The sequence below is a fragment of the Aythya ferina genome (genome assembly GCF_964211825.1).
Source record: "Aythya ferina genome assembly, chromosome: 5".
NCBI classification, from domain to species: Eukaryota; Metazoa; Chordata; class Aves; order Anseriformes; family Anatidae; genus Aythya; species Aythya ferina.
The window spans coordinates 17,805,808-17,819,244 of NC_140301.1; the positions used below are offsets into that span (position 1 = coordinate 17,805,808).

Sequence of the window (13,437 nt, forward strand, 5' to 3'; positions counted from 1 at the left end):
AGTTTGTTAACCTGTGGCGTGCATTCTTTACTAATTTTCACCAGATATTTACCTTTAAAAAGAACCATAGGGTAGAATGTGTTTTTAAATGCAGTGTTTCCCTACAACACATTGTAACTGACCAGTACCAAATTTGGTATTTATTTATACGTGAGAGGCAGGATTAAAACAAAGAAAGCACAAAAAACTTCTAGATAATTAGATGCTAAATGGAATTGGGTAACAAACCATGCCATGTATGAGCAATAGGGGAGTAAGGCATGACACAGCATGGCTCAGAGCATACACTGACGACTGTTCTGCAGAGAAAAATCAAAGGCTGCCCATTTCACTACTGCAGCAGCAAATGGAAAACACTTGCTTGATCTCCAAGAGGACATTCTCCTTTTCTCCTCTGAACAAAATTAGATAGACATACACATCAAATTTTTCAAGCTTTTAGGCACATCACTGAAGGTGCTTGTTTCAAATCTGTCTTGAAGATAGCTGATTATGCCCTGTACTGGGAGCATAAGGACCTTTTCATCAAGGAATCTTGGAGCACTTCATCGAAGTTCTAAAGCCAGATGTTTTTTCTAAACATCCATATTTCTCAAAACATAACTGTAAAACAGGAGAACTATGGGGTAAGATATGTTGACTGCTCTTATTTGTTTGCAGCCATCAAGAAGTCACACTGTATTTCAAATGCAACCAAAATTATATTCCAGTTAAAATTTTCACTACCATCCTCGAAAACCATTTCCTGAGCAGACACGAACATAAACACATGAGCATAGTTCAAGGCCAGCCACTGTGGAATAGCAGAAGAGAAGATTAAGCAACAAAGCTTCTTTTTGTGAAAACACTACAGCCCTAGTCACTGCAGGAACTGGCCCCAGAGCCTTGTCATGACAGCCAGCCAGAAGAAAAGGAGCTGGTTTTCAGTAGCACTTACATGAAACCCAAGGTAAACTCTGAAATAGATGAAGGTCACCAGTAAAAGACAGCTTAACCAACAAGTCACATCCATTTACAGAGGGAAATAACACATCAAAATCAAACTGAGCAATATTTTTAAGAAGCATTGTAACCACAGTCCTCCTCCAGTTCTATATATATGAACTAGGATAATAATCTCCTCAAGCAACCTACAGACACACATTCAGCTCACTACAAAATTATCTGGAGCTTACAAAACGCAGAAACAGTATTTGCATACACTTCTGTGAAAAAAGTCAAGTTGAATAAAAAAAAATCTCATTCCACTCAACAGCAAAATAATAATTTTTTTCAGCCTGGAGAATGTGAAAACATTTTTCCTGGCAAGAACTGCTACACATTTCCCCACTTGCATCTGGAGACTACATAGACAAGCTTATAAGAAAAATGCACTTGGAAAGTTATGAACACTCAGATTACCCAACACACACAATGCAAATTTATCCCCTCTCAGCATTTGTGGATTGAAATCCATATGCACAAGGAATTACGGGAAGTATTTTCTAAAACATGTCAACAGATACCATTCAGCATTACTGACTTGTAGTGAATTAAACTGTCTTAACTGCTAAAAAGCAGCTTACATCATGACATCTATCATATTCCTTTAAAGCAGGAAAATTAAAAATGCAAGACTAAGTGAAACAATGAAGTATATTAATTGAGTATTGGAATGCAGTTAGGAAGTATAAAATCCAAAATTACTAATGGACAGCCAACAAGTTCTCGCCAAAGATTCAAGTTCTCTGACAACATTGTTAACTACGTATGATCTACATATTCCAAAACTATTTTTATATGTTTATCCTTTTACTTTTTGACTTAAGTTTCTATGCTACGTTCTGCAAGCTATTTTCTGATTTTAAATGCGGCATCAATACATTCCATTTGCAATTCCATAAGAATCACATGGGAAATGTTTTCTCCAACCTTTTAATGAATATTCTAGAAGCACCAAGCTTGTGGAAATTTGACAGTCAGTTAACTTATCATACGAGCACATACACCACAAATTAATGATCTTAATTTTAAGTTCAAATCCTATAGTGTTAATAAAGGTAATAACCATCTCTCCCAAATAAATACCAGACCGACGAAACTGAAGTCACGGAGTAATGGATGTTAAGACACTAAGAACTTGTAAGAGAAAAAAATGTATTTAAATATTTATCTTTAAAGAAATATTTAAAAAAAAAAAAAAAAACTCTAGATAGAAATCGCAGCTAAATAGCCACACTGAAACTCTAAGTCTTGCTAGCAGACATCTTGAAAGTAATGTTGAGGTACACGCCTGAAAAGCAGAAAAAAAATAGAAAGGCTGGCAGATAAAGAATTCTGTTTTCAGGATACCAAAATAAATACTACTTGTTGTATAAATACTACTTGTTGTACAGGTGACTACAGGCTAGTTAGCACAGATGAGTATATATGCAAAGTTCGCCTCATTCTGCATATACTATGTATTTTATAAACTGCTTCTTTTGGTTAGAGCTCTTTTTGCCCAAGCTTACATACAGCCTGTTTGCTAGACTACAGCACATCAGAAGTTAATAAGCCCATTATCAGACATTTGTACACAGTAACTAAAGAGTGTGAAAAAACAATCACTAGATCATCTTTCAGGGCCACATCCACAAATCACTATTAAAACAAACACAAAGCATTTCTGTGTAGTCACCAAAACATCCTTCCCAGAAACTAGCTAAGGAAAATAAAGACAATAGCTTTGGACTTCACTTTTTTTGTCGTTGTTAAAGAGACTGATGGAGCATCGTAATAGCACTAAAATTTACCCTCATATACAAGAAAACGTAAAACTAATTTTAAATTTAATCCAGCTTAAAAGTGAATTTATAATCAACATAACCTACATCAAAAGCACAGTGTAAACAGCTAGTTGCTAACAACACCCAAGTAAATGACTACTGGATGGGGCGGGATGTTTCAACAAACTCATGCAAACATACTTAAATGAAAAACTGAGAAGTTGGAACAAATGCTAGTGGCTTGGTTCTGAATACACTCCTATAGACCACAACACGGTTAAAAGTGCAGCTACTCTGCTTTTTGACCAGTCATAGAGCATACTTTCAGATAACCCTTCATTTTCTGAAGGTTTTGGACACAAGCTGCCTTGTAAACGAAACAGGGGAAGCTGGGATTTATGGCCATAGTCAGTGAATCCTGAACATGAATTCATACCTCCACCTGACTTAAGCTAGTATAAAGACAATCCAGTAATTTACTAACTGTAAGTGCGAAGATTCAGCAACTGCAGCTGAACACAGACAAGACTAAAATTACGCTTGCCTGAAAGAGCATCTGAAAGAGTCCATGTTCATCTTTGCTGTCACAATGGGATGAAAGAAATGGAGGATATGTCTGCTCTGACATACATTCACACAAATGAAACCTTTTTAGATCTCTATCACTTCTGGACAGACAGGTCACTGCTGAGACTAATGGCTTTTACTCAGAAGCCAGTACTGCATCTTCCTAAAGTAAGCAGTATAGGCTACGTCACCTCAAGGCTGAATAGTTATGAATACTGTAAACGGAGCTGCACTTAAAATGCTAAAGAAATTTCAGCTACTGCAAAGTTTGGCAAGCCCTTTACTTAATGTACTTTCCGTAACTGCGTTCTTCATATCTGTGTACAATTCAAGACCTTGATTCTTCATCTATTATTTAAAACCTGTCTGGAAGAAATCCAAATAACACCAATATTAAAGTGACAACTAAATCTATAAATTCGCCATCATAAAACAATACCAGGGTAGTCTTCAGACCAAAAGTTTAGATATTTCCTACATGCAAAATATCAAGTTGTATTTCTGAAACTAAGGAAAACTGCTATATAGAGACAGATCTGAATTTAATTGAATACAAATATAAAGACAGATGCTATTTTTAACTGCAGCATATAGTAGCGATTAAATATTTACTATAGATAGAACATAACTAAAATTGACCTACCAAGGACTTGCTTTACATTAAGATACTATGTACGGCCAAACCAAAATTATAGGCAGCTTTTTTCCATATTTATCTGCATATTACAGTAAAAGTGTTCTTTCTTTCACACACTCGCTTGCCCCTAACAGAAAATTCTCATCTGTCCCTAGTTTACACCTCCTTGAATACAGAAGTTTTGAAAGGAACCAAACAGAAAAGAACTTCTAAACTTCATTTAATGTACCTTGCAAATAAAAGAATATGATAGATTTCAGACGAAAAGATTAGAAATACAGGATTAAGGTAGATCTTCAGAATATTGCTATATTACAAAAGCATCATATTTGCTCATCAGCTTGTAAAATTCTGTAACATACATGATTATCATCCTGATAAAAGTTGCTGTGAATTCATCAACTGTACTTTTATTTGTTCTAGGTACTAGAGTTTGTGTAACTTAAATGCCAGCCTTCTCTATCCAAAATAAGCATTTTGTTATTTACAGAAACTTCTACATGGAATCCTACCAGCATATTGAACTCTGTAACACTTCAACAGCAAAAACTGGTAGTCACCTGGAACTCATCAACCTTAAGTTCAAAACGTACATTTTAAATGCACTAGTATCCTATACGTTTCAAAGACTGATTTACAAACTTTAAGCACAGTAATCTTAAATTTCGTAGAAAACGCTCTAGATGGCACATAAAGAACATGGAAAATAACAGACAGTTATTCATCTAACCATAGTTAAATCATAACTGAACATGTTTACACTAAAAAGACAAGTTCTTTAAGTTCTCAAAGTAAAAGGCTCATTTTCATTATTTCTCTGAACAATACTAGGAAGAATAAATTTAGTTTTGAATTCTTACATGGCAATTTGATTTCACCAAATTCAGTTTCCAAGGTCAAAGTATACTTTAACCAAGGTAAGAGATGGTAACTCCCAGAAACAAAAAATCACAGCTACATTAAACAAGATAACAGTTATTTTATGAAGGCAGTGTTGATAAATTTCATTTCTAGCTGTTCATACAAGAAAAGCTTATCAATTTTACTCAATGTAAATGTAACAAAGTACACCTATGAGAACGCTCTTCTTTTTGTGAACCAGAGATCCATAAAAACGTCTTCCTGCTCTTACTAGCTGTTTCAGTTTTGTGAGCTAGAACAGATGCCTTTAAATTACTAGCTGCCCACCACACTACAAATGTACTAGAGGGGTCTATTTCTCTTCTATTTTGAAGAACGGACATCACTGCTGCAGAATAAATTGCATTAACTTTTATAACTTACAGAGATGTGCATATACACAAGTACTAATTTGTCCTTTTTTTTTTTTTCTTTTAACTATATACACAGAGATATACCTCTTTTCTACACACAGAAACTCAGTGAATGTAAGGAATTAAGTCCAAGGATACCAGCCAAGATTGTGTCTTCATAGCAAAAACAGAACTTTTGATGTAGAAGCAATCAATCTGCCATTCCTCCTTCTATACAAGAATTTTCCATTAATTATCAGAACATCTCTGATTGGTTGATTCAGCTAAATACGTAAACCAGGTACAGTGCTCCTACTAAGAAATCAATTCAATACTCCTGAGAATAAAGTACTCTGGAATCAATTTCAAAGACCAGTTGCATGTACACACTAGGCCAGGGTAGAAATAATACATTTGTTAGATAGTGACTTAGTAATTCATGCAGCTATACTAGCATTTGTTCAACTACCCAAATTGATCTTCACATCTTTCTACTAAATTTAAAACATCTACTATGATTAAGAAAAAAGAACAAGATTGCACTGAGAAATGTTTTTTTTCTGAAAACTCTGTAATGTAGTTGTCAGTAAATTTGAAGTTATCCTGCTTCTACCCCTACTTGAAATCCACAGCTGAACAATAGGTTATTTGAGACAGTAGTTCAAAAGAATGCTCAGCTTGAAATAATTAAAGTTTGACTAGTTCCAAATACCATACCCACCAAAAAGTTTTCCTAGTGAACACTTATTAGAATTGAAATTAGAATTTTGTCAGAAACCTACACATCTGAAATAACCCACTCATTACCACAGTAACAACAAAAATTTGTCAAATACATTAGACATTTCTGATTTGTAGCAAGAATAATAATATACTTTATGAATGTAACTTTTGAAAGCACAATCGTCACTTTCTAAGTAGTATAGTTTCACACCACAACATTATTTTCCAACAGCAATCTACAAAAATCCATTCTTTGATGTATTTTTATATAAAGTTGCAGTAAAATTTCTTTCTCAACAGAACTATGAGACTTGGTTTCCTATTGATTTCACAACAAACCATACAAGTATGACATCCATGAAACTGGCGATTGTTTAACCGCATGAATCTTTCAAAAATGTTTAGAAAGAAATGTTTACATATTAGTAGCTTACAAGATTTAAAAGGAAAAATGAGAATTAAAAAAAAAAAAAAAGAACAGCACAGTATAGGGTTTTGGCCATTCTACTCAGCTACAAATTCAAGTCCAGTTTACAGATTACACAATTGGTTAACGGCATCCATTAATGCAGCAGACCTGAAATAGCAGCTGAAGGGAAGGCACAATTATTACAATAAAAAGCAACAGAAAAACAAAGAATGATTTTTGCCTGCAGCACATGACTTAACATAAGGAGCAGCGAAGGTTGGAAACTTCTCCTGATTTCCATCATAACATTGTAATACAACTACTTTAACACATGTCACTTTTTAGTTTCTGTCCCTGAGTAATTTCCAGTACCGCTTACCATACCATACCAAAAGTCATACAGTGACTGCATTATGATGAGTACAGTGGAAATAAGAGGGCTTAAAATTGTTTCAAACTGTATAAATAGTAACAATGATATTTAAGGATATGTAAACGTGTAAAAATTCTATGTATTCTTGGAACAATGAAAGCAAAGTTCAACATTATCATGGCACACTTGGGACATCAACCAAGCTCACCACAAACTGTACGGCCATCAACAGTTCAATGACAACTGGAAATAGTCTCTGCTTTGCCTACAATCAAATACTTTCCAGAGTGTTCAAAGTTCAGGGTGTTTTTGTTTGGCCAGCTGTTTTTTGTTTGTTTGGGGTTTTTAGCTTGTTTGTGTTTAAGACAAATGGATAAAAACAGAATTTCTGTAGACACCTGATCTTTCATAGCTACACACTACTGTCATCTAGAATACATTCAGTACTATACGCTCTACGTTGGCATGCTGCATCCTCCAGAAGTTAGTAATTGCCAACTCCCAGCAAGACAAAAAAAAATCTCTCCAAAAGGAACGGAGTTAAGTAACACATTCAGACTTCCACATTGCTGTAACAACTCAGCATGCATTCACCAGGCACCAGAATTTTCATGTCCGTAACAGAATGGCCTGTTTTCTTTCCCAAAATGGTCTGTATTGAATTCTTCAGCACATGAATGAACCAGGCAGTTAGAACCAACATAAAAAGATACTAGTGACAGAAGGAAGTCCATCAAGTTCTATTAAACACTACAATGTAGAGATGACCTTGAAATCAGGCTATCCCTAAGCTGAAGAAATGCCAGAAACAGGGAACGTACACTGGAGGGAAAGGGCTCTTTCTCAAACTGAGCAAGTACTAACAGATACTTCAGGGAAGCATTAGGTTAGATTGATCTTTCCCTAACATAACCTGACTGTTCAGTAAATTGAATATACAAAAAGACAATTAAAAAGCACAAAGAAAAAAATATTAAAAAATACCTTCTTTTCAAAACATCCATACCTGTGGAAGTGCAGTATTGAGCTGTCTCTGCAAGGAGTCTCTTTCATGACCAACTTCATGTAGTTTGCCCTGGGTCAGTGTTAGCGTCTCCTGAGTTTCTCTTAGTGTTTCCAGAAGGCGATCCCTTTCTTCCAACATGGATACCATTAACTGTTCAAAATGGGAATCAGCATCTGACTGTAATGGGGAACCTGAACCATGGCCTCCATTTCCCCCAGAGGGAATCTCTGCCTCACTGATGGTTGGCATCACCTCACACATCATCTTGAAACAAAACAAGAAAAAACAAAGACCATAAATTTAAGTCAAACAAATCTAAACAGGATAAGCAAAGGGACTTTGGATACTACCCATAACACCAGCTTAGCTCTCCCAGCGATAGCATCAGCAAAGGTTGCCAACACCTTAGTGTTTGCCACTATTTCATTAAGATTGCAGGTGAAAAGGTATACAATCAATTCAATCAAGGCATCACTTCATAATGAGAATCCTGTGACATCTTGCAAAACCAGATTTTTACAGCTGCATTTCAAACTATGATCTCATTTTAATGGATTTATATTTTTGTTGAGAGCAAACTGCTGCTGAGATCTTTAAAAAAAAGAACAAAGATAAGGCATGCAGCAAGCCACCAAAAATTATATACTTAAAACAGTTACTGATTACACTGCATATTTGGAGAATCATTATATGCTTCTTCCAACTCTTGAAACATAGAAAGATAATATCTAAAACAGTACTTTGAGCTTATGCTGCTGGCTTGCAGAAACTCTATGGTAAACGTGATGCACATAAATTAGTGACAAATCCAAACAATCCAATTCAAGAGATAAACATGTAAAGGAAGATAAAAAGAAAAAATTTCATTACAAAGTGGTAGCAGCTGTCACTGTGGATAACAACAGTAAAGGTAAGCAAAAATAATTCACGGCTGAGTATGAATACAATTAACTATGCAAATCCAAGTACTTTACTACTGTTAAACTGGAAGGTCTTTCAGGAGACCCTAAAAGATCACCACAAGCGTTTAAGACATCACGGCTTTAAAAGGCATGAAGAAAAACACAATTACTGCACACTTTCACTGAACCACTTAAAGTTCTTCAGACAGCCTCTCTCAACATCACAAATCTACAGAACAAGAAAAAATGGTTTTCCCAGCCTCTCAAGTCCCACAGTTTGTTCTCACCCCTACGCTTCATCCTCATTTTAAACAAAAACTAAACAGATGTAGAGCTTTTTAGTAGGACTACACCTCACAATCTGCTGAAAGACTCTGAACAGCCTGAAGTGCTCTGTAACATTTTCATGTGTGATTACCATAAGCCCTGCGTTTTCAACACCACTGCATTATTTACCTTGCTCAATAAAATAAAAAGGCTCGGAAAACAGGCTCCAGGTTTCCTGTAGTACCAGTTCTTCTCTCTTTTTTTTTTTTTTTTTAGTAGTTTTTTGTTATCCCCCAAAACCTTGTAGGTTGCAAAGCATCCATTCAGCTCTAGTCCAATGTCTATTTAGTTGAAACACCCCGTGCACGTGAAAACAAATAAACCTGCCGAGTAAAAAGCAGATCCAATAAAAAGCAGCAGCAGCTCCAGCTAACTAGCCAAGTCCCCAGAAGAGAAGAATGTGAAAATAAACTGCCTCAGCTTCCCGTTTCTCTATTACTGGCCCGTAGGTCCTGCAACAGCTGGGATGGAGGAATCATGTGCAGAGAAAAAAAAAAAAAAAAAAAAAACGTAGTCCGATGCACTGGTGCAACAAGCTTCAACAGTTCATTGCTCAGAAATTCCACTCAGGTCACAACTGCGTTATTAAACGGACTACAGACAGCATGGGAAAACAGCTCGAGTTTTCTGGTGAAGGGCTCGGGAAAGCCTCCTTTCTTTCCTCTCCCAGTAATTCCAACAGGAGGCTCTCCGTTCAGTTTCCTGGGTCTTAGTTCAAACATTTATAATCCCAGCAGCGAGGAGCCGACACCGCTCTGCAGGGCGCGACGCGGGGGACCTGTTGTCCTGCTCCAGCCGTCCATGCGATCCGCGGGGCCGAGGCGCAGCAGCAGGCCCCGGGGAGCACGGGGCCGCCCGAAACCCGGCTCTCGCCGCTCCCCTCCCCCGCCAACAAAGCTGCCGGGCGAGGAGCGCGGATCTCCCGCAGCCCCTCAGCGCCCAGGCCCGGCTGCGGGCCCTAGGGAGCCGCGGGGCCGGCTCCGCCGCGCCGGGAGGAGCCGCGTCCCTGCGGGCCGGGCCCGGCTCCGCCCGCCGCCGCCTCCGCGTCCGTGGCGGCCGGTGAGGGGCCGCGGCTGAGGCCGGGCTCGGCGGCGCGGCCTGAGGGAAAGCGGCGAAGGCCCCGCGCGCTCCGAGAGCCCGGATCGCCGCCGGCCGGCCCGGCCCTCGCCGCCCCGCCCCGCCCCGCTCGAGCCGCGCGGAGCCAGCCCCGAGCAGCGCCGCCGCCGCCGCCTCCCGCCTCTCCCGGCGCCCTCCGCGCCTCCTGCCTGAAGCCCACAATGCACCGCCGCGCACCGCCCCCAGAGCCCGCGGGGCCGCGGGTTCGAGTCCCGCTCCCCCGCTCAGGGCCCGTCCGCAGCGCCCTGCCCTGACAAGCGATACTCTCGCCGCCCACGGGTCCCCGCCCGCAAGGAGGGCTGCCGCGTCGCGGCGGCGGAGCCCTGCGGTGTGGGAGGCGTGCTCGCTGAGCAACAGGGCAGGAGCGCGGTCCTGAGCGCTGCCGGCGCCGGAGTCGCCCCGTCACCGCCTTCCTGCGGGTCCTCCTTCCTCAGGGGGCCTCCTTCCACCTGCGTTGCCCATTACAATAAAATTGGGGCGAGGGTGGGGCTGCGTGTGCAGGTCTTGCGTCCTCCGAGCCGTGAGGTGACGGCTTAACCAGTGAAATTGGGCAACCTAGCGGCTCTCGGCGTGAGTAAGGCAGCCCGAGGAGCCAACACCTTGCCAGGCCTCCTGCCCGCACGCACCAACACCTGAAGCGGGGTGAGGAGGTTTCTTCAGAGGAGTTTGCACATGCACTGCACAGGCCTGGCCTAGGCTGCAAAGGCCTCAGGGACAGAGAGAAGACACAGACCCAGCCAAGGCCTCTTAATGGCTTTGGGCACACAAGCAAGATGTGGCTTCACCGGCACCACATATTCACCACAGGAAACAGGTTTCAAATACATCGACAAAATAATAGTTTTTTTCCCCAGTCTGAGCTGTTTCCAAAACAGCATCTAAATGTTTTCCCCTCGTGTTCTCTAGTTTTTATTCTGTTCCTTCCTGGATGATCATGTTTTTAAGGCTTTTTCCATGCACCTGAATGATGTTGGAATTTGTAAGCAAAACTTGGAGAACAACCTTTTCTCTCTTCTGTTTGAACTCTGTGAAAGTGTTGTGTTACTACTCTGAATAAAGCATTTGCATTTTGGATCCTGTTCCTGCTTTTATAGTGCAGAGCTCCGAAAAGCATCAAGGGCCTGTTACACAGGCAGAGGCACGTCATGCCAAAAAGTAACAGTTCCCACACTGAAGATTGTGCAGTTTTGTGACTGGATTATGTGACACCTCGTTTATAAACGCAACATATCAACCACTGAAAAGAAAGAATCATTAATAAGTCACTATTCCTTCCCCAAAGTACAAAAATCACTACTATTACAAACTTACTGCATTGTGCTCTTCATATTCCCCTTTGGTATTTGAGTCTTTAGGGTGAATTCAGGTCACATTTTTAAGCTTTCCTCCAAAGCCATGAGGTCTAGATTTTTATTTTTTTTTCTCTTGAAGTTCCTCATGTTCTCACATGACTCTGGGAGCTGGAAGTTTAAGGAAAACGCCAAATATTACGAGGCACATTCAAATCACGAGTTCCTCCAAATACTGGTTAGCACAGATTTAACACCGAGTTAAGACACAACTGAAGTGTAATTGTACCAAAAACCAGATGTGACTTCATTATAGGAGTGGTAGCAAAGAAAAAATATTCAAGCTAAAATCAACTGTTCTATTTCAGAGGAAACTGCCAAATGCTATGAATTAGCCTGTATTGTCAAATAGTCTCAGTATGAAACAAAGCTATTATTTATAAGCCTTGATATATCTGTATCAAAAAATATATGTTAAAAAATAATAATAAATATATAATGTGGAAACTTGTAAGCTTTGATTCTAACAAGTTGCTTAAAATGATCATGGGAGGGGAGGAAAGAAGGCATTCTTCATTTGTCCTTCTTTTTCAGCCTGTTACTAAGAGTTTCAGCCCACTCCGAGGGTTTCTTTCACGTAATTCACATTCGTAAAACTAACCACAGAATCTGAGCCATGGTTATGAAGCACAGCAATACATTTCAACAAAGGTAGTTACTTAATACTTAAAACTAGGTCCTGAAGATTTCCTTGAAAGTAATCAACTTTTTAGTTCTAAGCACATTTCTACAGAAAAATGCTTCTATTCCATTGCCCCAAACTCTCTTTACCTGCATTAACAAAACTGTCTCCCATAAACTGCATGCAATTTATCAATTATTATATTACTTGTACACCACAGGAGATTACTTTTATTCTTTAATGAAAACAAAAATACCCTGCCTGCCAGATTGACATGCTTTTTGAAAAATTAAGCAAAGTACTAGTAAGAATACTTAAGCTATTCAAATGCAAGTGAAAATCTAACCCAGTTTTCTAAGCATGGATACAAACACAGAATGAAAACATACTGTGGGAAGAGGAGAGGTGGGATTTCCTTACCTCTCAGACTATGACTCTTTCCTTCCTCTGTAATGCAATATTTAGGAAGGAAATATAAAAATGTAAATAAATCTGATTGATACCAGTCTTGTAAAGTGAAACTTCAAAAACTGCAAAGCATTTTGAAATCAAATAAATTAATCTTGCTCATTATTAAAAAAATATTTATGATAAGTTTTTGAAAGAGTGAAGGGTATTTTCTCTACTGTCTTCATTCTGCTGTCAATCATTTCCAAATAAAAATCTAGACACCAACTCTTCAAATAATGCTCCACAGGGAATTTTTTCACCTCTAGTGGCGAAACGGATATATGAAAAAAATATCATTTTTTCTGTCATTCACCAAATGCTGCTAGATACGGACCTCTCTAGCTGAACTATTGTGCCTGAACTAACATCACATGATGAATAGTGGAATTTTTAAATAAAATGTGCAGGTAAAACAATTCCTGTACGCTAAGTTAAGCTACCATCAACTGATTGCCATCAAGTATTTCTTAGGTTTCTTTATTACTAGAAAATCATAATTTCTCCACTGACAACAAGGAACATTTCATCCTAGCCAATGCTTCCACACTGCAGTTGCTTCAACAAATCTGGAGATTTACCTATTCAGAAGGGAGCAATTTCTAGGATTGGGACCATAATTACTTTTGGAAAATAAATTGAAGAAGTACAACAACTACAAAACTACAAACTTAAAAAGATTTCCAAGTATTTAAGGGGATTATCTTATTGCCAGTGATCCAAATATGAGCCAACTGGTGCCCAGCACTGATATCTTCCCTGTTTCACAGCCTTATAGGTTGTGCCCTGCCCCTTCCTACGCAGAGGTCTGAATTTTTGTACCCTGTGAAAATGTACCTGCTCCTCAGGTGTGTCAGCTGGGATGGTGAGGGCGATGGAGTCATGGAATACCTTTGCCAATAGGACAGTGCTCATTATTTTGTCCTCATCCTTGGGGAGTCAGAGTTCAAATGCACTGA

The 13,437-nt window shown here is 39.2% G+C and overlaps 1 protein-coding gene across 5 annotated transcripts in view; it reads right to left on the reverse strand.

Moving 5' to 3' along the window:
- Positions 1-10,160, reverse strand: part of PPFIA1 (PTPRF interacting protein alpha 1) — a 58,183-nt gene extending 48,023 nt beyond the window's left edge. For 3 of the 5 annotated variants that reach the window (XM_084520228.1, XM_084520226.1, XM_084520225.1), the window contains exons 1-2: positions 9,074-10,158; positions 7,716-7,979 (exon numbers count right to left, since the gene is read on the reverse strand). In XM_084520228.1, the coding sequence (XP_084376354.1) occupies positions 7,716-7,979 (264 nt within the window). In that variant the 5' untranslated portion in view covers positions 9,074-10,158. Of the gene's footprint in view, positions 1-7,715; positions 7,980-9,073 lie in introns of all 5 variants that reach the window. The other 2 variants (XM_084520227.1, XM_084520229.1) reach the window with 2 other exon arrangements.
- Positions 10,161-13,437: the final 3,277 nt, after the last annotated feature.